The 23,835-nt window shown below is 37.9% G+C and overlaps 1 protein-coding gene across 2 annotated transcripts in view; it reads left to right on the top strand.

Moving 5' to 3' along the window:
* The window catches only part of TNFAIP8 (TNF alpha induced protein 8), a 37,228-nt gene that overhangs the window by 5,121 nt on the left and 8,272 nt on the right, over positions 1-23,835 (top strand). The window contains exon 1 of one of the 2 annotated variants that reach the window (XM_067316260.1): positions 9,512-9,610. The exons of the other annotated variant lie outside the window; for it this stretch is intronic. Coding sequence (XP_067172361.1) covers positions 9,580-9,610 — 31 coding nt within the window. The 5' untranslated portion in view covers positions 9,512-9,579. Of the gene's footprint in view, positions 1-9,511; positions 9,611-23,835 lie in introns of those variants that run through there. 2 annotated transcript variants of the gene reach the window in all.

Raw genomic sequence — 23,835 nt, 5'->3', positions numbered from 1 at the left:
GACTACGTGATTTTTATTGTCATCTGTGATTTTCTGAACATTTAGCAAATATTACTGGTTGTTGCCTATTTGTGTGTAGCAACCAAGTCATTTAATGTTATTCAGCATGATTGCTCTTGATAAATTGTGTTATACTTTATCCTGCACTGAAACCTTGTCTTCACTACATGGTAACTGCTGGATAAATAAGCATGCTTGTCAATGCACGATAGTTACCTAGCTACTGTAAAGCCATCATATTATTAATGGCTTTATGCAAGATTGTGCTTGCAGTCACGGCAACAGCATTATATGGAGTTCATGTCTCAGAAGTCACAGCATTTGCTCTGTGTGTGAATTTGCAAACTTGTTTGGAAAGGAAAAAATGTAGGCCTGTGAAATTCATTAGCGGTCATGTAATGTGGCAGGGTGCTGTTCCATGGCAACAGTCCTGCTCACCTGGAGGCCCAAAGGTGCAGATCAAGCTAACGCAGCCTTCAATATACTCAGCCTCCGTCCTGCGCTGAGGCTGTGCTATCATTGAAGCATAGGATTGTTAGCAGATTGCTCACAAAGAAAGTTGCATTTTGAGGCTAAGTTTCCTCACCTCTTTACCACAGAGCTTCTGAAAATCGCTGGCAGCAGTTTAAAAACAACTGTTATCGCTATTTGTAAACCAGAAATCTGAGACAACATATTTGTAACAGTGATTTGGGTTTGGAAAATCTATACTGCATGGGAGTCTTTGCAGTGTGCAAAGTGGTTACTGTCGTGCTGTCTTCTCGGACTGTCAACACTGCAAAAGTGCTATTGTGACATTATTGTGCTATTGCAAATGTTGTTGACATTGTTATGGGTATTGCGTAGATGAACTTTGTAAGCTTTACAAATGAGACTAACAGGACTTTAAAATTTCATAACAAAGTTATGTTTAATATTAGTCAGGCAAGCTCCACTTTATGAAGCCCCTTGTGTGTATACCTTCTTACCCTCCCTGTGTTACTTGTCTGTCTGGGCAAGAAGAGTTGAAGTCAGGAGTCTGTGTAATGTAAGTTTTATGAAGTCAGTGTGGAAACCAGGACTGGTGCTCTACATGCTGTTTGGCAGCATTGCATTTCTTCTCTCCCTGACTCGGTGGGCTCATTTTGAATCCCTTTATCATCCTGTGCTACTGCTTATCCTGCCAGTTTGGTGATCAGGCAGCAGGTCTTTAGACGCACTTTTGCATTGCTTACTCTTGTGGTGGAGCCCCGGGTTTTGCTTACTTTGACTGAAAGCTGTGCCCGCAGTCAGATGCGTGTTCCTGTGGCACTGCGTCTGCATACTTTGCTGTTGCCATTTGGAAATGAAAGGACGAGCTGGGCCTTGATGAACTACTAGCAGGATGCAGAGTGGATGCTGAAGGAGAGGGTATGGAAGTAGGCAAGGAGGAAAGCACAGATGGGAGAAAGAGAATGAAGTAACAGGCTGAGCAGAACAGAGACTCGTTTGAGGGGGTCACTCGGTGGTACTTGGGCTGGACTTTTTATAATTTAACCACAGAGAAACATAGGCCAGAGTAGCATCTGTGGGTCTGCCCAATAGCTCAAAGTATTGCAAGTGCCTCAGCAAGTGGCTTGAGCAACATTGTATGAATCACTATGAAAACTGTAATGCAAAAGGATAAAACAGTTAATGATAAGGAATAGCATGCATCAAGGATCAGGCCAAAACTTGTAATTCCCATATTTTTCAGACTTGGCTTGTAGATTCTACCTGCTAATGCTTTGGTTAATTTTGTCTCTCTAGCTTTCACTGGACTGAATTTTCTGAAAATTACCTTGGTATATGTGTGTTTTATGGTGAAAGGTAATAAAACAAACAGATCTTGGAAATAAAGTTTGGCTATAGCAACAACAGATGGGTCATTGCATCCAGTTCTTTTAGTTACAGAACTGCATAAACAATACCAACACTGCACAGCTAGTCAAAAGTCCTCTTTTAATGTAAAATAAAATTAAATCCCAAGTTGGCAAAATTGCATAAGAACTGGAATTTGTTTTTGCTGCACCCGTGCTACACAGATGGTGCATGTTACATTCTCTTTTGCAATAATGAAAGTGACACAACTACTGATGGTGTTCTCTACCTCTGGGTTAAGAAATAACTTTAAAATCGCTTTTTGGTTTGCTGATTTGAATGTCTGTGTGTAACTGTTTAGGCGCAGAACTGAAAGCAGAACAACTTGGATATAGTGCAAGAAAACTGAAAATCTGTTTTTTTTTCCTGTGACTCTGTGCTCCTCCCTCCACACTTTTCCTCTCCCTATGTTATGACTGATGAAAAATGCTTTCCCTTCTAGAAATCACAGTTACAATGTAGAGAGATTTACAAAATAATCCTACTGTTGGCCACTTGAGTTGAGCTTCCTGGAGCAGCCTTTAGGTGGTTTGACCATTTCTGTAGAGGGCTGCTGTAAGAGTAAATAAAGCAACAACCAATGCAAATAAAGCAGTGACTAACAACTAACCTGTTATTTTTTCCTTTATTAGTTAGTCGCCTTGAAGCATCCCAAACGGCATTTAGTAGAGGATTAACAGTATTTATTTATTTAAATTCTTTCTTCTAGAAGAATTCTCTTGTAAATTCAGTCTTCCTCTCAATTATTATTGCTTTTCTGAACTGTTCCTGGTTAGTTAAAATCTCCCTGGAAATTTTATATACAGCACTGCTTTTAATACTGTAGGAGCAGAGTTCTTTCTAGATATTTGGAGGTAAGGTATTATTCTTCCAAAGAAATATTATTAGTATTAGTATTAGAAATATTATTAGTATTATTCTTCCAAAGAAGTGCAAGCTCTTTATTATTGAACTTGAGGAATTTTCAATTTGAATTTTTCAATTCAAATTCAATTCAAATATATAAGCTTTAAAGTCTTATGAGACTATATGCAAATGAAAGAAACAGTAGAATTGCATGCAGAAGTAGATGACGTTAAGCAAGGTTTTGTTTAAAAGAATATTTGATGTTGACTCATACACTGTCATGTTTCTAATCCTGCTAAACATTTTTGTTGTCTGAATTTTCTTTCATGGTAATTCTACAAAAAGTATTTGTAACTATATGTAAATACATTCTACTCAAAGAAGCTTCCTCAGAATTACTAGCTAGCAGTTAGTAAAAATTTTTTGTGGAAATTAATTGTAGGACTTTCTAGTTACGCAAGTCTATTAACTGCATAAACATAGGTGGGAAGAGTTCGTGAATCTGTAAAAGGAAAGCTGATTTATCAGTCTGCTATCTCTTACCTTTGTTACATTGGCATTTTAATACTTTACAAATAATACCATAAAATCTCTCTTTCCCTGTCATATTCCAGAAATGATTTGGCTAATTTATAGGCGTTTTGTTTTCTGCCAGCCCATCATGAGAAAAATGTCTAGAGAAAGAAATTAAATTCAAATTCTGTTTTTATTTCAGGAAGTGTTTGGTTCTGCAATCAGTTTTTGCTCTGGCAGTTCTGATTATCTTGCAGCAATCTGTTTCTGAACCTTTATCTTGAAATTTGCTGTTGCTTTTGGAGATGTGGAATTAGGTTAGCAGTCAAAGACTTCGAAGTATACAACTTTCTCTAGTCCAGTATTTCATAAAATCATCAGATCCTAGAAACTTTATTTTTTTGCACATAAGCCATCATTTTTGGTGGTTTTCCACTGATCATAGTTGCTCAGTACTTAATGCAAGATGGCTATCTAATTGTGGAGAAGCAGCAATTATAAAACAGATTGATCTCTTTAGCATGTATGTGCTAAACCCTCAAGCAGACTAAGCATTAAGGTTTCTGATCAGTCTTGTTTTGTAAAATCTGGTTGCTCTAGGGAGACGGGCTCTGCTGTAGCTCTAGTTTTTTAACCCTATTATTTGCAGGAATCTGAGAACAATCTGTTAATAAGGTCTGTCTCCATTCTTAAAATAAAAGCAAACTCCTTCCCCCACTTTTTTACCTGTAATGCCAAGCAGTGGATAATTCAGTGGCTCCAAGCTATTTTTGCTCATATTACTCACCTAACTGCTGCCAATGTCAAATGTGCGTTAGAACTGGGACTGCGGAGAGCTGACACATAGCAAAGCAAAAACCCGTGTAAGTTCAGAAGGTGCCTGTTCAGGGAACAAGCAACCCCAGCATTTGGTGAATGGGGCTGCATTGCCTGAGCTATGGGCACAGCCAAGGAGACCATGTCAAACGGGACCAAGGAAGCACGTGAACCCTACCTCCCCATCGCCTCTGCCTGCAGCAGTGTTATTTTAGCTGTGATGGCAACAGGATGCAAGAGCTGAGGGATGTGTCAGGAGAGAGAATGTCTTTTCTTGCAGCAGTTCATCCTTGCTGTCAAGCCAGCATGAAGTCTGAAGGGAGAGGCCTATCTAAAGATAGTGCTGCCCTTGGCAACCTTGCCTCCCTGATCCGTGTGCAGCACCAGAGGGGCAGGCAGTGAGATGCAGCTGGGAGATGCCTGTCGGGTTGGGCTCTGCCCCCCAGCAGAGGGGCAGCACCACCGGAGGCAGTGGCCCAGCACAGGGAGACCTCAGCACACCACAGGGAAACACAAAAGCATATCTGCTAGCAGAAACTAATAGCGAAGGGCTAGAAAAGACAAATTTCTCCCATTTTATTAAATCTGCACATCTTGAAACTTTGTGCAGTTATGGGCTGCTTGTCTGAAAATTTGTAATGATACTGGAGAAGGATACGGAGAAGGACCAACACAGCAAGTCAGAGGCAAATTTATATGTTGTCTTTGTTGCTTACTCAATCAGTAACTTCTACAGAAAGCAAGGAGATGCTTACCAAAAAAGTTTACTGCAGTTAATTCCCTGATGGTCTGTCCAGGCTTTTGAATTTAACCATTTGTCCCCTTTTTTTGCCCCAAACCTTTGTTTAAAGACTTGTGCCATTTTTTGGAGATGTTACGAATGCCTTGTTGCTGTTCTGATAGGGCTGTGTGTTTGAAATTTCCCGAGATGTATGCAGAACACATCTATTGCGTTTATTTCTGCTTGGAAAACCTTGGATCAAAATACAGCAGTCTTTCATCTCATTCCCTTTCAGAACGTCAGTTTGAGCAAAACTCAAATACTTGAGAATTATAAAATTACGAAATGCAGTTATAGTGACAGATGTGTCTCACAATGTCATTATGTTTTGCAACTGATGCTCATCAAGATATAATAGCACATCTGACTGCTTTAGGACTGTGTCCAATGTCCTCCTAGGGAACTACCTCGTTTTCATGCCTGTAATTCGCTCCCGTTGAAGAGTAGCAGAGGTTGAAAATGAGTCAACAAATAACCCTTATATCAGAAATGGGTACGGATGTTGGGGTTATGGAGGAGAGAAGGTTCTGGGGTAAACTTCCTTTTATGTTACCACGATTGCTAAATGGCAAAGTTTTAAGTAATCCCTAGGTTGTACACATGCAAGTATGGTATCTTCCTTGAGCAGCGAGTTTACACGATGAAAACAGCTGTGCACTTGCTACTTTTTCATCTCTCTAGTCCTACATGATGGGACAGTTTAGTGCAAAGCTTTACTTTCTCATCATAGTGATCCCATAGCATTCTCATTTACCTCACCCTTGACAATTTATGGGAAAGCAAATGTCTGTGGCATGCCTATTGGCATAGCATAAAGAAATCACAGCTGCAGTTATGAGTACTGGCTCTCTAAAGGCACTTGTGCTTCTTTTTCTTTTATCACAGCTGAGAGTGAGGCTGGGAAACGCAGATTTCCTCTACCACAATCAAAGTGCTGTCATGTGGCTTCAAATAGTTCAGTACAGTTGTAGCCAGCAGAAGACATGCAGTTGGCTTATAAAGAAAAAATGATTGGTGACTATTGCCTGTAGCAGGGAGTTAAAGTTGGACATGTACCTTATTTTTGTTTTTTAGAAGTTTGCAATCCATTTAAGCTGACGTTCTGGAAGAGCAAAACTTACCAGCTGACAACTTTAACTATGTTAGCTAAAGAGGGGGATGTTCGGTTTTTTTTGTTTTTTTTTTCTCCAGGAATATATAATGTCTGAAATATAATATTACCACTTCCTTCTGTAGAACTGCTCTATGGCCATGCGGTTTTTTGCAGTAGCAGATTTGTTCTTGCTTCCATGGCAGCTGCCTCCTCTTTAAAGGTTCTTCCTGGTCCTTTTCATGTAGTAGGGCTGCTTCCTCTTTTTTGTAAACCAAAACATTATTGTCTGTTTTGATATTTAAATATTAAGCTTCAGTGTCTTCTTGGCAGACATTGCAGGACTTTTTTAGACTTTATATAATTTTCATTATTTTAAAAATTAATAAAAGATGTAGTAAAATTTGCTGCCTGTTCCTCTATTAAGAAGATACCTATGTACACAGAGGTGACTAAGTGTGCTTTGAGAAACAGAACATGAGCAAGATTTTAAGCTGGGTAGGGGAGGTACTTCCACAGCTACCCTTCCTTCAAGAATGCCCTATATATTGCTATAGTAAGCCAAGGCCTGGCTATTATCTGTTTTTTGTGTGTGGTGTTCTGGCCTTAGTGTTAGCAGAGATAGGGACTTTTAGGTCACGTACAACAGAATTTTTTTTTTTTTTTTTAAGGAAAGAGTGTGTGAAAGACAACAGTTTGCTTTACCCTCCTTGTCCTATCCAGCATCATAGTTTTTAAACTTTTAACCACTGAAAATGAGTGTGTGAACCCAATTTTTGTGTGTGTTCTGCCACATACTTTAGATCTGATTTTCCTCCGAGTATTTTGGCCTTCCCTCAGAGATAGCGTCTGTCCAAATGGGAGAACGTGTGGTGGATTTTAAGCCCTTCATTTTAGGAAGTTATTCCTCCTCCTCCCTTCCCCTCCCACCCAAGAGAAGCTGTCCTGTGAAATTTATTTTTGCCTACAGAGTCTATTTTTAGAGTTTTGTCATTCTTTGTTTTGCCCTTCTCACACCATATCTCATTCACAGTTTACAATAAAAGGGTTTTTTAAACTTCCAGGCTTACTGCAGTATTGTCTCTTGCCTGTGCAAGGGCATCATCCACCGAGTCTCTGTTTAATTTTTACCTTATTCTGTTACTTTTACTGGAGTTCAAAGACTGTTCATCAGGTAGAGACTCCAAGGCTGATAATGCCCCAATAAGCTTCTGCCATTAGAAGTCACAATTTATCATAAGACTGGAAAATTACCTACCTAAACTGTCTTCAGGCTGCTTGGAGTCTTTTCAGCTGACAGATGTGTTTTTAAGAAGTGTAACAACCAAAATGAAAATATTTTAAAAAAGAGTCTAAAGTCTGAATTGCAACCCTGTACACAAATGGAAGAAAGCTGGGTAAGGAGATGCAATCTGGACTCTGTAGAGCAGAAACAAATAAGAATAATGAGATTTTTCTTATCTGTCTTCAGAGTTCTAATGTGTCTGAGAGATTTTAGAAATCTAAAATTACAAAACTTCCTGAGAGTTAACTGCAAGGCTCATTATCTCTCCTTGTCTATCTGTCATCTACTACAGGAGAAAGACATCTATTGCTTAAATCTATTTATGGAAGGCTCTTGATACCAGATTATATTCTGGCTATTTTATTTCCATACGAACACTGCCTTTAATCAAGGGACCCCAAAGGCTATTACAGTTAACCTTGGCTAACACTATGTTTCTTCCTGTTCCTCTTCTATTCTGTGTGGGTTTTTTTGAGTGGTTTCAATCTGCTATCCAGTAATTACCCCAAACCAGTGTTTGGGGAGCAGGAAGATGTGGAGGAGTAATTTTTTTTTTTTTCCTTGAAAATGTGGCTGCTTTAGCTAGTCTGGTGTTGTAATTATTCTTCTTCTATGATACCATTTACATTAATATTGCCTTTCAGTCTCTGTGCTTTGAAGGACACAACTGCTGTATTTTGCCACACCACGCTAGATAGTAAGGCCTGTGGAAGGCAGCTAGCTTCTTGAAGAGTGTCTGTAAGAGACCTATGGAGTTGTGCTTATTGCAGGTAAAAATATTTCAGCGTCACCAAGAGGCTTCAACTGAAATGAGATCTGTCTTTCTTAGGCATGGCACAGGCACAAGTACATTGTAAAAGGCCGTCCCTGTCCTGAATAAAAGCACTCAAAGCAAGACAAAAATACTCACATTCTGAAATACTATTTACCCTGATTCACAAAGCAAATTTGCCTTGGTTCAAGAATTCATATCGCCTTTCCTGACTCCATGCCTTTTACCTATAAAAACATCTTTCTTACCTACAATGTAAGCTTTACATTACTTGCCAATACACTTTAATGGATGTAGCTGAATTTTACAGTCAGAAGTGCGCAAAGAATTTTTTGAATGTGCACTAAACTTGTGACTGGAGCTTTGGCGCTTTCTGATTTCATCTTGAAATATACTTATTTCTCCTTGGCTAAGACTCCAGTAACGCAGTTGCTAATTGCTTTATAGTGTTACTTACCCAAAGACCCTCCAGCCCCTTCAGGGGTGCATGTTGAACCCTGTTAGCTAGGGGCCGGCTGGGAGGAATCCTGCCCCCGGGGAGCAGCTGGTTGCATGCCCGCGCTGGCGGTGCAGTCGGCGCTCCTCTTGAGAGCTCACGCCTCTGCTTCTGTGCCTGAGCAGTAACGTTTCCACGGAGGCTTTGTTCTCTTTGCTGTACTAAAAATATAGTAAAGCAATAAAAAGGAAAAGATATTTCCTAGCTATCCTGGGATTTTACTGAAGACTGTGCCAATCAGAAAATAGGCTTCCAAATAATTCCCATCGCTTTTGTGCTGAAGGTGTGTCCTCTTCATAACTTCTATTGTGTCACTAGTTAGGGGAATGCTGTAAAACAATATTGTATAATGTGCCTTTAAAAATGATATCTTTATTAATATGGGGGGGGGTCTATAACACAAAGGAATCAAATAGTTTTTTCAAGAATCAGAGACCAGTTGCTCCTTTCAGAGTAGATAGCACCATATGTTGAACATGGTGAAGGAAAAAGTAAAATAACTTTAGCTTTAGCTTAAACTACCTAAAGAAGGCTGCTGCTTTTCATGCTTTAAGCATTTTAGTCATCCTGTATTAGTCAGTACAATTGCAGATGCTACAGAACTAATTCTAGATAGCAAGTAGTGTTGAAATGTATAGTTTAGGCTAAAAAAAATTGATTTAAATTAAAATTACTGCAGTATATCAGAGCCCCAATCTGTTTGTCAGTCACCGCAATCAGACACTGTTCCACACTCAGGGTTTATTTGGTCTTGTACGCTTGCTTTCTCAGACCACGTTGGCAAGCCGTAACAAGTAAAACTCCACCCTCTCTACAGACTAAGGGACTAGGGGGAATAAAATGCATAAACGGCAACTGCTGGCAAGGAAAATAAGAGTTTCTGTTAAGGTGCTGTTTTTCCAGACAGTTGTTTGTGTGCTGTTCAGAAGGGGGCGGAATCGTTTTCACATAGCTTAGCTGTGATTTGTTGAATTCACAGACTTTTCCCCTTAAAATCCCAACCCTTTTTTTTTCCCCCCCTTTGAGAAGTTAGAAGTTGACTTGCTGCTTCTCAAAGCTCACGTCAGCTGTAATCTGGACTACAGTGAGTTACGCTGACACCATGAGTTCGGAAGCTGATGAATGCAAGGAAGGTATGATTTTAAATATTTTTAAAGGCCTCATTAATGGAAAAATATATCTAGCATTGCCAGAACTGCTTTTGTGAGCCAGAAGAAAGCATGAGAAAGTTTCTGCTTGCTTTAGCTTTTGGTCGTTGAAAGGGAAGGGAAGATGTCTTGGCACATCATCTGAAGAATTTTCTTTAGATTTCACTGGAAATTAAATCACCGAAGTGTTGACACCAGGGATATCTTATGTCTGTCTCTGCAGTGGTAGCTTAGGAGCACATGAATGAAATGGAGGAAACAGTGTTTTAAAGCGCTAACAGCCGACTGAAAGAGGAAGAGTGTTTGAAATTGGAAGTGCTGTATTTTTTAACAAAAGAGGAAGTTGTATGGGGGAGAAGTGAAAGGTCATTATTTTGGGAATGAGCTTGATGCTGCTTACTTCCCTTTCAGAATGAGTGCACACACGTGTGTGTGTGTGTGTGTGTTTAAACTGAGAAGTGTGCCAAAGCTAAAGGGTTTCATTTACTGCTTCTGGAGTGGAACGTGTGGAGCAGCTGGAAGTGCTCCAACAAAAATACAATTATTCGCTAGTGTTGATTTGGGGAGGGGGGTGTTTTGTGTGAGTCGGGGAAGCGGACAGTAGAGAGTGTGTGGGGGAGGAGGAGGGTAATTTCCTGAAAGTGTGTACTTACAAAAGACCATTTATACAGAAGAGAATAGGGCAATAGTGGGGTTATAAGCTGGATTTCTTAGAACAGAATTGATGTTTCATGATTATGAATAGTCCCTAGGGAGACTCAACCTTACAGAGATTCAGTATGGCACAGAAAAAATAGATTAGCAAGTAGTAAGGAAACGCAAGCATTTTGCATTTGGTGAAACCAAGACGTTTTCAGAATATTTCAGATGGCTTCCCCCTCACGCTCTTACAGCTTCCCCAACTTGAAGAATAACATTACTGTAGGCATGTATCTATTTGCATAAAAGAGTATTTTCTTGATCCTCAAAAAAGTAGGTTTGGACTGAATCAAACATAATGGTAAAAATGCTGATAGACTGGGCCTAATAACAAAGCATGATAGCCTGTGTTTTGATAAGAGTTATAAAGATGCTCCCTGTTTGTTTCCTTTTCCGCTCTTACTGAATGAACAGATGAACTAAAATGCAGCTTTTTTTCCCAAGAGGATTCTGTAGGACTGATTTATTGAAAAGCAGAACTGAAAAAATATTTCTCCATAGAAACTGTTTGAAAAAGAGAAAGTGGGAGTAGGAATATGGCAGTGTGAGCACTCTCCCACAGTTGTACGGCAGGAGAGATCAGCATGTATGCCAGAGCATGAAAGGTCCTCTGGTTTATATACAGGAAGTTCCAGACAATTTTATAAAGTTGGCTATATTTGAAATGTAAATTTGTTTCTTTAAAGAAACCTCTTACCTTCTTAGCTGGCTCAGATTCTCAGAATTCTCTGAAAAGACTCTTGTCTTTCTGTGCAAATTTTTTTGTTTCTTTTGATGTAATTTGAGATGCCAGGATCTTCATGCTGCAAAATGCATTTGGAGCAGGTGACTGAGAGAGGAAAGACAGGATAACTTTTTAGTATAGTTATTTTTAGCTGGGAAAATAATTGAGTTTTGCTGCACTGTGATTTTAATAGGCTTGAGTGGAAAATAAAAACAGTCACCATTGTGGGAAGATGAGCTACAGGTATCACTGAGAAAGTGTTTCAGTCACTCTGTAAATGCATTCCTGATGATCTGCTCGCATATGTAGAGGAATAATTTATAAGATGCATGGGAAAAGGGGATTAGTAGATGTGAATAAAGACTGGGATTAACAGGTGAATACATAGAATTGCAGCTTTGTACTACTTTATCTAGTCTGATTCAACATCGCAAGAAAGATCACTGATCAAAATGGCTTAGTGAATGTGGCAGAAACTAAGTATTCAGAATTTTTCAATTAACCAGCTTAGTTTCATCAAGAATAGGGCTGTGTGCTTTTTGCATAAAGAAAATTGATGCTTCACAAATTCAAACTGGATTTTGAGGCTCAGGCTTTTAGTATTGAGGACAGACAATCTCTTCTGTAGTTTACCAAAGCTGGTGGTTGATTTTTCCTTCTAGTGCAAGAGTGATCATCCCTCTAGATAGGTGTTCTGATTCAGCTGCAAATGATGAGGACCATCCAGGGAATTACTAGGTAAAGCTCAATGACTAATCACACAGGGGGTACACTTAGATGATTTATAAAATACTTACTTTTCTAAATATCATACACCTCAAGGTAAAAGGTAGTGATGGAAATACAGTAGTTAATCTGCTACATGCTGAAGAGTGAAAGGAGGAAAAAAACTACATGGAAATTATTACTGGAATGCTGTTTGTAAGACGAAAATTAAAGGCAGAATATTTCCATTTTGCTTGAAACAGAGATGCTGAGGTGGTTGATACCTGCATTGCTGGGCAGGGGCCAGTGAAGGGATATGAGGTGTTCTGAAATTTAGTTGTAACTTCCAGACTTGACTCTAGGACCATATGATGGAAGATCAGCCTGAATGGGAAGGAGGATTGAGGGCACAGTAATAGCCTTGAATGTCACGTGTATTCTGACAATTATCTGTTGCTGAAGTGAACAATACTTCATTTTTAGCTATTTATAGAAGTGAATTGCAGTATTTAGAGAATATTGGGATGTCTGTAGAAGTGGACTTAATGGGTTAATATGTATTTTCTTTTTAAATCTGCAAAACAAGATCAAAGCCCATAAGTTTTACTGCTATAAAAATTAATTATACTCATTGTTATAATGAAACCCGGAAGTCCAGCTCAGTTTTGAATTACGAACTCCCAAAGATTTTTCTCTTAATTTTTTTATACTTAACTGAACAAAGGTATATTCTTTGACCTCAAGTCTAATCTCATTTATATCAGCAGAAATTAGGACTAAAACACGTTGCTAGAAGACAATCTGACTTAACTGTATTTTATATTAATTCTTGGATATGGGGTATGCAGTAATGCATCTAGGCTTTTCAGCTTCTGTCTTTGATCTCTGCATGGTCCATATTAGAATGCTGACATCAAATGTGGGGGGGGGGGGGCTCAGTCAAGATGCTGAGTAACTTTTAAAGAATCTTTATATTCATCTGTATACCACAATGCTGTTACTTATGTATGCTGTTACTATATGAACAGTGATATGTAGATACATGGCATCAATCTGCATTACATACACAGATTCCAACTGGCATGCTATAAATAAACCTGGCACATTTTGCTGTAGTTACTCTTGTACTGGATGAAACAAAGAGCATGGTGAAATCAAGAAACAGGCTGTAAGATATTACTGCATGCTGTAATTTTAATATGGTGTATGGTAGAGAAGTCATGTACCAAGGAAAGTATCAAATGGTTTCAGGCTGTTATTTGACTTAATTGCTTGCTGTGGTCTGAAAGGAAATGTTCTTGATATTAAAAACACATATTGTGAATATACCTTTTTAAGTACATGCAAGTTTTTGTGGTATTAATGGATTCTTTACATAATATTTCTCCCATAAAAGGAAATAGTAATTTATGTAAAGCTTCAGAAAACTTCAGCTTCATTTACAGATTTTATGTTGTATATTTAGAAAATAACAGGAAATAAATCTAATGTCTCAAAGGTAGGGTAAAATAATATCAGATATCAGAGGGTTTGTAATACATAACCTATGAAACAATATATTACAAATTCAGAAGCTGTGAGAGCACCTATTGCATCTTTATAATACTCAGTTTTAAGTTCCATATTTCATGGGAGAGGGACCTCTCTGCATTCCTGAAAGTGCTCAGAGCTTTATATAGACACAATTAGCATTTTTTTTTAATCCAGATGAGATTATTGAGGAATGAGCTCTCCCATTTTTTTCCTTTTAGAACTCAGAGCAGACACACAAATGTTATAAAATCATGGAGCACTCACTGTTTTAAGAAGTAAATATTCCCTCCTGTAAGTAGACCTGAATTTGCTTTGCCATTTTGCAGTCACTTCTTTCTCAGGCAGGTCTTTGAGCTCTTTAGGTTTGTCTGAGAGTTTTCTAGGATAGCATCTTGCTGATTTAAATAATAAAGTGTCTGCTGTTGTGCTCTTATTCCATCCACATCATTTCCGGGAGTGTAATATATAGTGTGTCAATATAAGATTCTGTCATCCCACCATATCCAAAGCTAACTAGCATCTGTATTAGAATCTTTTATGCTTTTATGACAGTAAATGAGGAGATTGAAACTATTCAAGTTGAATGTTATCTATACTTAAATGCAAAACGTATTGGATGGTGACAGTCCCATTTCATGGTGACTTTTGAAGTTACAAACTGTTTTCAGACATAGTTAGAATAAATTACATGAAAAACTTAAGGTTAAACAGAAATGGAAATTCTCAGAGTCCCATTTTGGACCCAAATCTGAGTGGTTTTGTGTGAATTGTGGTAGCCTTGACAGCTGCAAAAGTTGGAGATTGACTCCTTTTCTTTTGTGGACCTCAGTTTTCCAAAAAAAAGTGAACCAGCACAGAAGAACTAGTACCTACCTCCCCACCCCCATTTCAGACCCATGTTCTGCCCCCCAAGCTAGGGAACATGTGCTTCCTTTGTTTTGCCTGCCCCACTTCTACCCTCCCTTGTCAAAACAATAATCTCCATAAAACATTAAGGCCAATGAAACAGTGGCTTTTTGCTGATAGTATTCTAAGAAGTTCTGTTTGAAGATAGGAAGAATCATCTGGTTCCAAAGGATGTTTGTGATCCGGATTCACCAGTTGAAGGCTTTTTATTGCATTGATAAGTTCCCTACTGCAGATGAAGAGAATTAAGAGGTTATTGGGGTTATAAATGTCATGTACACAGTTCTGTGAATCAAAACAGTGATTAACAAGTAGGTAGTTCATGTAGTCCTTTCTATAGGTTGTTAGAGTTCTAGAGTAATAGGACAAGCCAAAGGCAAAATATATAATTTTAATTTTGAAAAAAAGAAAAAGGGAAAGAAGTAAGTTTATGAAAGAGGAGCAAGAAAGAATCATTACTAACTGGACATTGTAATGCTATACCACATATGCACAGCAAAAAACATTGCCAGAGGTGCAAAATAGTGGGAGTGGATGGAAAAAGAAGTGAGCACCTTAATGAGGAAGGAGAAATCATAAACTTGGGAAAAATAAAATCAGGAGATCCAGTCAAGTCAAAGTAAGTTTTTTTTTTTTTTTTTTTTTTTAATGATGTTTGGAGGATTGTATATTTAATGAAGCAAGATACAGGAAACCAACAAATGGATTTGAGGACAGGGATGCAACTCTACATGATTCCTAATGTAGCTGGTGGAATTACATCTAGATGTAGGCACTGCAGCTCTCAGTAAGAGCACTGATTTAAGGCTGTTAAACCATAAAACTCTGGTAGCAGCTCTGAATCTCTCACCTCAAAAATTAAAAGAGTGGTTGGTTTTACTTATTTTCCTTACCAAATCAGGGTAGCCTTTAAGATGACCTTTCCTTACCAAGTCAGGCTAACCTTTAAGATGAATTTTCTGTAAATGGTTTAGATGACACAGAACTCATATTGCCTGTTTTACAGGCTTAGAATATGATGTGCTGAACTGATGGGTTTTGTGCAGTTGGAGCAAATGAGGAAGCTAGGTGGTAATTTGAGTAGAGGCCATGGGGTGAGCATTTGTTGTAGCAGGTAGGCTACATTACAGGATCACTAAAACTCAGGTTAATCATTTAGCAACAATTATTGGGTTGAGTGCTGAACTGCTCTAAGAAAATTCCATTAATATAATTATACTGATGCAATCAAAGCTAGTAATCCATAGTGAACTGCAAGATTAACCTGTTTAATTGTGAATAAGATACAGCCCCTTGAGCTACCTGGAAAATAGAATCATATATAACTTAGGCTGTGAGCAACCTTTGGAGGTCCTCTGGCCCAACCTGCCACTTAAAGCAGAGCCAAATTTAAAGTTAGATCCAAATTTGAAGTTAGAAGACGTTGCTTAGGCTTTCTGCAGCCAAGCTCTTAGTATCTCCACAAGTGTTGATCCCACAACTTCTCTAGCAACGTGTTCCAGTATTTGACCACCTTCCCTGTGAAGAGTATTTTCCTTATATCTAACTGGAATTTCCCTTGCTGCAGCTTGTGCCCATTTCCCCTTATTCTTTTGCTATGCATCTCCAGGAAGAGCGGCTCTGTCTTCTTGGAACCACTCAGTAAGTAGTTACAGATATCATTTAGGTCCCCTGATAGTCGTCTTTCCGGCCAAACAAACCTTGCTCTCAGCCTGTCCTGTAGTTATGTGTTCCAGCTCCCCAACTGTTTTGGGGGATCTTTGCTGGACTTGTGCCAGTTTGCCAGTGCCTTTTTTTGAGAGATGCTGGGGAGCCCCAAACTAGACACAGTACTCCACAAACAGGCAGGTGATGCTTTCTTTTCAAATTATATCTGTTTTTTTTCATTTTACAGGATGTCTTCTTTTGGTGACTTACTTTCTCCTTCTCCCTTTCATTTATCTGTTTATGATAGCATTTACTATATTCTAACACTTTTCAGACCCTTAGGATTGGGGTTTTTTTGAGGAATTTGCAAACTATGTGTAGCCATAAATTAGACAAAAGTTAGGGATCAGGGAGCAAAAGTCAGTCAATAGGCAATCTCTGGAGAATCAAAGAAGTTTTTTATATCTAGATAGGCAGAGGGCCTTGCACATACATTCAGAAAGGCTCTGTTCTTCAACAATATTATTTCCAAACATAGGAACTGCCTAAATGAATGGCTTCTAAGAATGATGAGTATTTTGTAGTACATGAGCCGGGGATGACATAAGGGAAATGTGAGACTAGGATACTAATAATCGTTTGTATCTCTTATTCAGAGGCACACGATTGCTTTCATCACTGAGTATTTATCATTTGGTCAAATCTTATGTTAAATGCGATGATTTCATAAGGGTTTTTTCTTGAGTAGCAAATTACTTTTTTCTTGTTGTTCTCTTCCCAAATGTTTGGAGTCTCAATAAACACAGTTGGGTAATAAATAAAACAAGCAAGCAAAAACTGTATTTCAGGTGTTATTGCAACCTCCTGGACTGATTTCTATTACAATTTTATTACAATCTATGGTAATAGGAGAACATTTCATAAAGAGGTATGGAAAAAAACATTAATTTTCATGCCACTTTCTTAAGCAACAGTTGTTTTTCTTTTTCCTTTCATCATACTCAATAGAAGAAGCAGGAGGATAAAAATAAACAGATGTATTTCATAACGGTTTTAAAGTCTAACTTTTTGTTTAAGGATTAATTTTTCCTGTTTGCTCACTGGGTAGATACTCTAAATCCAGTGATCTGCTAGTCAGTAGTAACAGTTGCTGTATATGAGTACATAAGAAACTTTAGTGCTTGAGCTGACTATTTCTGCATTATAAAAATAGAAATGAATAAAAATAGAATAAAGTATTTAGAAAATAGCACCAACTTGAAAGATAGTTTTGTACATACTGATAGTAACAAATTCTTTTCCTGTGGGAAGCGTATAGGTTTTCATTTTTTCTCTGTTTGGGTCAGTTGATTTTCTGAATTATTTTAGTTTTTTGATGGTAGTTGTGCATTTTTTCTTCTGTGGACACATCTCCGTAATGACTACTGAACAGGATACATTGTGTGATTAGTGATGCAAATGTGACTGCCAGCAACTTGGTTCCTTATCACCAGTGTCAGCAAAAGCATAGGCATTAAACTTGCTGTCAGTTGGACCCAATTTTGTTTTGAGTGGGGAGAAGAAAAATTAAGAAATTTCTCCTTTTAGAGTTTTATTCTGTATTCATCCTTTTGGCATCTTTTCTCATAAACATTATTTTTCTTCATAAGATTCCCTGCCTTGGTTAAGTTTTAGGGTTTGGTTTGTTTTTTTCATTTGATTCCCTGCCACAATCTGGTTATGTTGTTGATTTCTGGTGTTTGACTGGCTAGCAATGAAAAGTAGAGAACCTCCACCCCTGCAACTCATGGCTGACTGAATTTGAGGAGCTTGGGATCGAAATGTTCATCATAGATCTGTTTCTGCAAAAACAATGCAGAGGAACAGATGCACCCTGCATGAACTAATCTGGAGATATTTTTCCTTACCTCCTGAATTCAGCATCAATAGTTATAACTATACAGATTAATAATGAAAGATCAGCCAGTGTTCTTTGTGTAGCAGTAGGGGAAATCTATGTTTCAGTTTGACGTTGCAAGATACAAATGTTGGTGTCTGTGCAAAGTCGTGGTTGTGCTGGCAGTTTATGGTATGACAATCCATTGCAGTAAAGTGAGAGCATTTCATTTATTTGAGAGCATTTGTCCTTGGAAGGATTCTCGTTTGAAATTCAGAGACATTCTGAGATGTACTTTAAGTAGTTATAGATATAGATAGGTACTTGCAGGATTCTCTAAGGTATTTAGAAATTGACCTGTGATTCTGATGGACCTTTAAGAATGATCCCATCAGGTCTTGATCCCAAAGTGGTTGCATTTCACTTCGTTACAGGAATTAATACAGCACTGAATCAGTGCATGCACAGACAAGCCTCCACTTAATGAGCTCCATCAAGGTATATAGAAAATTTTGACTGGGAAAAAGCAGAAAATGCAGAAATTTTGTTGTTTTTCGATCTTAAATTTTCATGAGATCTCTTTTTGTTTTTGCTATGTCCTCTTTAGCAAACTATTCTAGGAAGATAGTTTATTTATAGAAAAGAGAAAACTTTAGTTGAATATTAGCAAAAGTGAGTAAATGACACTGATGAATATTTGAACTAGTGATTCCAAGGGCTATTTTTCCCACTAACAAAAGAGAAAATGAATTAATTTTGATGTTCATTCAGAAACATTTATAATAAAAAGTATTCACTCAGGAATAGTGGCTTAGACTTTATCTCAGAAACTACAAATAACATGAAACAGTGAATCATTTGTAAAAGTCTCTCTCTGGTTCTGAGCAGCTGTGAACAGAAACAGTTGACACTTTCCTGAAGAGATAAGAATAAAGAAATTGGCTGTACTGTCTACATCCACAGTAAGACATCTTCACCAAGCTCCCAGTCTTGTCCTAAAAGCTCAGGATTGGAGATTTAAAAGTCCTTCATGCAAGACATTTTAAAACTGCCCTGGATGTATATTTAAACTGAGTTTTACTTTGCAACAACTCATTGGCATTATAATCAATTGAAAGATGTAATTTATGGTTTTAGATATTGATCAGTTTATTGTGGCTTATTATTAATTAATGCAATACCTTATGGAGAAAGAGGATAGGAGTATCTTGTGGTGAGGGTAGGAGAAACTGTTGACATTTTTATTTTCTCTGACACTCCAAAAATGTCATTAACTGATTTTGAAATTTAGGTGGTTGGTGTTTATTGTCACCACAGGAAGGCCTGTCCTTCTTCAGGATTCAAATTTGCATTCCCTCCTTCTTACCTCTTGGATAATAATCCTGAAAATCACAAGCTACTACAGTGTTTCCTGCCAAAGGAAGGTCATATAGATAAGCCCCTCATAGTTGATCTGTACTCTTCATGGCCTACTTAAAAATACTACTTGATGCCAGTTCCAAGTAACGAAGCTGCACATTTAACTTCTGCAATTGTCAATAGCTGGAGAAAATGATGTACTCAGCCTCTTATGCTTTGGCCAAAGGGAGGAACCACAAGATAGATCCAGGTTTTATGGAATCACAGAATGGTTGAGGATGGAAGAGACCCCTGGAGATCATCTAGTTTTAGTCAGTGAATATATTTACAGAATTTAAAAATGAATAGGATTGTTAGTGCCTTGCTACATATCAGTCAAGGTTCTGCATCCTAATAATAACGCTTCCTGATATAAAAGAAAATGTCAGTGTTACACACAGGATGTTTAACCAGAAGGGTAAATTTTACAGAAGAAAAATTTTCTAACAGTATTAGAGGCCTAATTTTCCCCTTATGCTTTATATTTTACTAGGATATAATGACATTAATGAAAGCAAAACAAAACCCTACAATACTTTGGGAGGTGGGTCTCTGTTTTGACAGTCTTAGCAATTTATGCTTGAGAATTCAGGTGCTATTGAAAACTGATTAAATCAAAGGTTTTAAGAGGATTGTTTTGTTTTTAATAATCTTATGTATAGAAATATTTTGCATAATGTATAACTTGTTTTGATCATTGGTTATGAATTGGAGAAGCCAGGAATAAGGAAGACCAAAGGAAAACAAACAAGAGGTAAAGCAGAGTTTCCAAAAGGTAGATCTTTGAGGCCTGTTTGAACTGACAGTAAGGGAGTGAGGGGAATCCAGGAGAGAAAATACTTTCAACCTCTGATTTTTAAGGCTGTAAGTTTGGACTAAAGTCCTGGTAGTTGTAGCATGGAGAATAGGATAGTGAACAGGGTATGGCTACTAAACATTGGGAGGAAAAAATTAAAACTGGAGGGTTTAGGTATTTTGTTCCTTTTGGAAAAGGAAAACAAAGGAAATATATTTTCAGTAGTGTGAATGGAAGAGACCAGCAGGGCCATCAACTTTAATTCCCCATAATCATAAGTAAATGTACAATGGATGGTGTGTGCAGAAGAGTAAACAAAGCATATATTCTATGTACAACCATGTATTTTATTCTGGAAAACTTATTCTTCATGATATAAAAATAGCAAAACCTGTACTGAAAAACTAAAACTGTAATGGGCAGCAAAAGAGATGAAGGGTGTCACCACTGTCCTTGGCCTTTAGAATAGCAAGGTATCTGGTAAGGAAAATTCTCAGATGGTTTATTCTCTTGCATGTGATAATTAGTTTGATACTGAAAAAAGAACAAACTGTCCAAACATCAGAGAATTTAGTGCCTTTGGAATCACTCCTGCTTTTTTCTATATCCTGTCTATAGCTGTGGCACTCCTAGGTGCCTCAGAATAAGTTTCTTTAAAAAGAAAAAAAACAGAAGCCCAATTATGCATGACAGTGGTGGGGGAAATTCCATCTTGCATCTCAGGGCAACCAGTGGAAGGGACAACAGTAATACATATAAATATAGCGTAAAAGAGCAGTCCAGTCTTCTTTCAACCTTACACTGAGAGAGATACCAAAGGATACCTACCATATCTCCAGGACACAGAGAGAGTACCACACAGACTGACATCAAAAAGAGCAGAGAACCAGGACTAGAAATAGAAGAAAAACATTATTAACTATTTTCAAAGTCAGTATAAGATCACTCACAAATCTTTCTGTCATTTTAACTCTCCTCTGCTGTGGCTTGCTTTACATTCTATACAAAATATAACCCCTTTGCATTTTGACTGCCAAGTCGCTACCTTTTCTTGAAATTGATTTCCCTTTTCCTGTCATGCTGTATTGTCATCTTGTCTCTACCATATGGGCAGATATCAGTTCCTTGTATTTTTGCCACATGTATCTTAACTTCCTCTACCTTTTTTGCTTTGTCAAGTTTAAGTTTCGCAATGCATTCCCTAGGGCTGCCTGTCTCCATGCTTTTCCTCTTGCATCCAAGCCAGAAGCTCTTCTGTTCTATGTCCTGTGCCCACAGCTAAGCTTTTGGTTTTGTGTGAAGACATTCTTTTAGCAGGGTTGGTCATAAAACAATTAGATACCTGTCTTTTTTTTTTTTTTTTTACTTTTGATAAAACATTCAATTTTAATGGCCAATTATTTTTATCACAAGTGCTATTTGGGTTAGGGAGCTTGGTGCTGTTGGCTTGCTGCACAGTCTGTGTGTTTTTAAGGCTAGACAAAAGACTGCAGTATCTGGGTTGCATTTGCTTATTTTGAAGGAATAACCTTGAAATGAAAATGAAAAGATTTGTGCAGCATTACTGTTGAGTATGCATGGACACCTGGTAGATACAGAGGAACCTGATGTAGCCCTGAAATGGCCAACAGCTGAAATACATGGGCTTTATATTTAATATCACAGCACCTGTTGCTACATTCCAGCAAGGGTAACAAATGGTAGCAAAGGAGTGAAATACCAAAATTAGTTCATGACTCTACTCTGCGTGACTGTCATTTTCTCTGTTAAATATCCAATATATTTTAATAAATGCTTCTGTAAGAGCAGTCATCAGAAGTATATGGAAAGAGGTTAAAATCTTAATTTTCTTATTAAAGCTGTACTGTTAGTTTAAAAAAAAATACATAGGCTTGAGGAAAAGGGCTTTTAAGAAGGCTTTTTAAGTTTCTAAATCAGCTACAGTATGTATCATGTGATGCAGAGGGTGGCTGTGGGAAGCAGAGGCATGTAAAACCAGAATAACTTGTTGGCACAAACCACTCTCATGGGACTGTGAAACTCAAAGAAGAAACGAAGAAATTTTATTTTCAGGGTTTTTTTTGTTGTTGGTGGTGTTTTTTTGCAACTGGGAAGGGGCTTTTTTCTGTTGGTCAAATTTTGGGACGTTTTAATATTGTAAAGGTACAAATTAAATAGTAAAATCAGGAACATACATAACAAATATAGTGTGACTTCTCCAGGACTTTATTAAATAAGAAAGGTGTTCCCAATGGTGTTTGGTAGCTTTTCTTTACCTTGTTCTCTGCTGCTGAATGTGTGTTCCCTTTCAGTATGAGTATGCAGATTAGGTATACTGTATATTCCAAAAATTGCTTGATTAACCAGATTTTTTTCCAAAATTGCTTGATCATCCATTGCTGCAGAGTGACTTCCAGCTCCAGAGCTGACTTCCAAATCCAGTTAGCCTGTTCATGCAGTATTTGCCATGTGTTAGGCATGGCTTCAGAATGGTTGTTTTTTCCTTTGAAGATCTTCCAATGTGAATGTTAAAATTAGTACACATTGCTTGACTAATTAACATTCTTATATTGTGCTTAGTTGGTAAAGATGATGGTGAGTGAGAATTTAGTACAATCTACTGTGCCTATTAAGAGAAATATAGACAAAAGTTATTTACCTTTATGAACATATATTTTGTATGCATTGAAAACTTCAGATCAGTTTTCTAGTCAAAATTGATACTCATATATAAATCTCCCTTTTCAAAAATAAGTTGCCAAGTAAAATATTTGCTCTTCAAATGAGGAGCATATGTACCTGAAGTGAATAAAGACAGATGTATGTGGAAGAAATAAGTACTATGCAGGCCTTTTGCTTTTCTAAGAGTGTCAAAACAGAGGGCAGGGCGGCAAGTTATGAATTACAGTTCAGAGTCTAGGCCCCCTGTAATTCAAAATAGATCCACATTTGGGAGAGAAAGGTGGTGTTACCAGTGTCCTGCCTTTTCAGCTGGTATTGGGAAAGAGGGAAGCTGAAAGGAAAGACTGGATTCGCCTCCTGACGTTTTTTTGTATCACGATCAGATGTTTCTCTAACTAACTAAAGTTCAAACACAGCTATTGCTTTTAAGGCAGGAAATAAACCAGGGAACTCTTACGCTGCTGTGGCAGATGGAAAAGTCAAGAGTCCTCTGACTTTACTCTGTGAAGGAAGATCATAGCTGTAGAAATCCCTGTATGTCCCACAAGCTGTTAGAGTGTTACCTGAAATACTGCTGTGGAAAATATTCATTGGTGAGTTTCGCTTCTTCTGATACGTTTTTCTCCTTTTGAAAAGTAGTGCTTCTTTTTTTTCTTATTTCCCTTAACTGTGTTGTATTCCTTTTCTCCTTCTGCACGTAGCTGTCTGCCCTCTGGGTTTTCTGTTCTTTGATGCTCCTTGCCTAAGCCATCTGCCCTTCTCCCAGTCTTTGACTTGGTAAACTCTGTGGCTGCCTTGGTCTCTCCTCACTCTTGCCATCAGCCAGCTTAGGAGTCAGAGTCCCTCTGTCTGAAGTTCAAGAGTGAAAGCTGTCAGAGCTCTAGCATGTCTCGTACAAGCTTCATCAGCTTTTGAAAAGCCAACACATGAAGAAACACTCACAATTACAAAGACTAGCAATTTTCTGAAGTGGCTGTTTGGGGACTGCTGCATTTTTGGAGTAATTTTTACATTCCAAGGACTTTATTTGTGCTTTTAAAAAGTTATATTTAACATGTCTTTTACCTAAGAAAGCTCTGAAGCACTTCAGTACAGATTAGAATCAAAGCACTGAGTCTTTTGGGGGAAAAAAAACTCTTTGAAAACGTGACTCATTCCATCAGATGGTGATTAAGAAGAAGCTACAAATCATGGTGGCAGTTAGAAAAATCAGCTTACTTTATTTATATCTGAAGAATGTATAG

Source organism: Apteryx mantelli, chromosome Z (assembly GCF_036417845.1).
Source record: "Apteryx mantelli isolate bAptMan1 chromosome Z, bAptMan1.hap1, whole genome shotgun sequence".
In the NCBI taxonomy this organism is placed as follows: Eukaryota; Metazoa; Chordata; class Aves; order Apterygiformes; family Apterygidae; genus Apteryx; species Apteryx mantelli.
The sequence above is the reverse complement of the archived record's forward strand: the minus strand, read 5'-3'. Positions and strand labels throughout refer to the sequence as shown.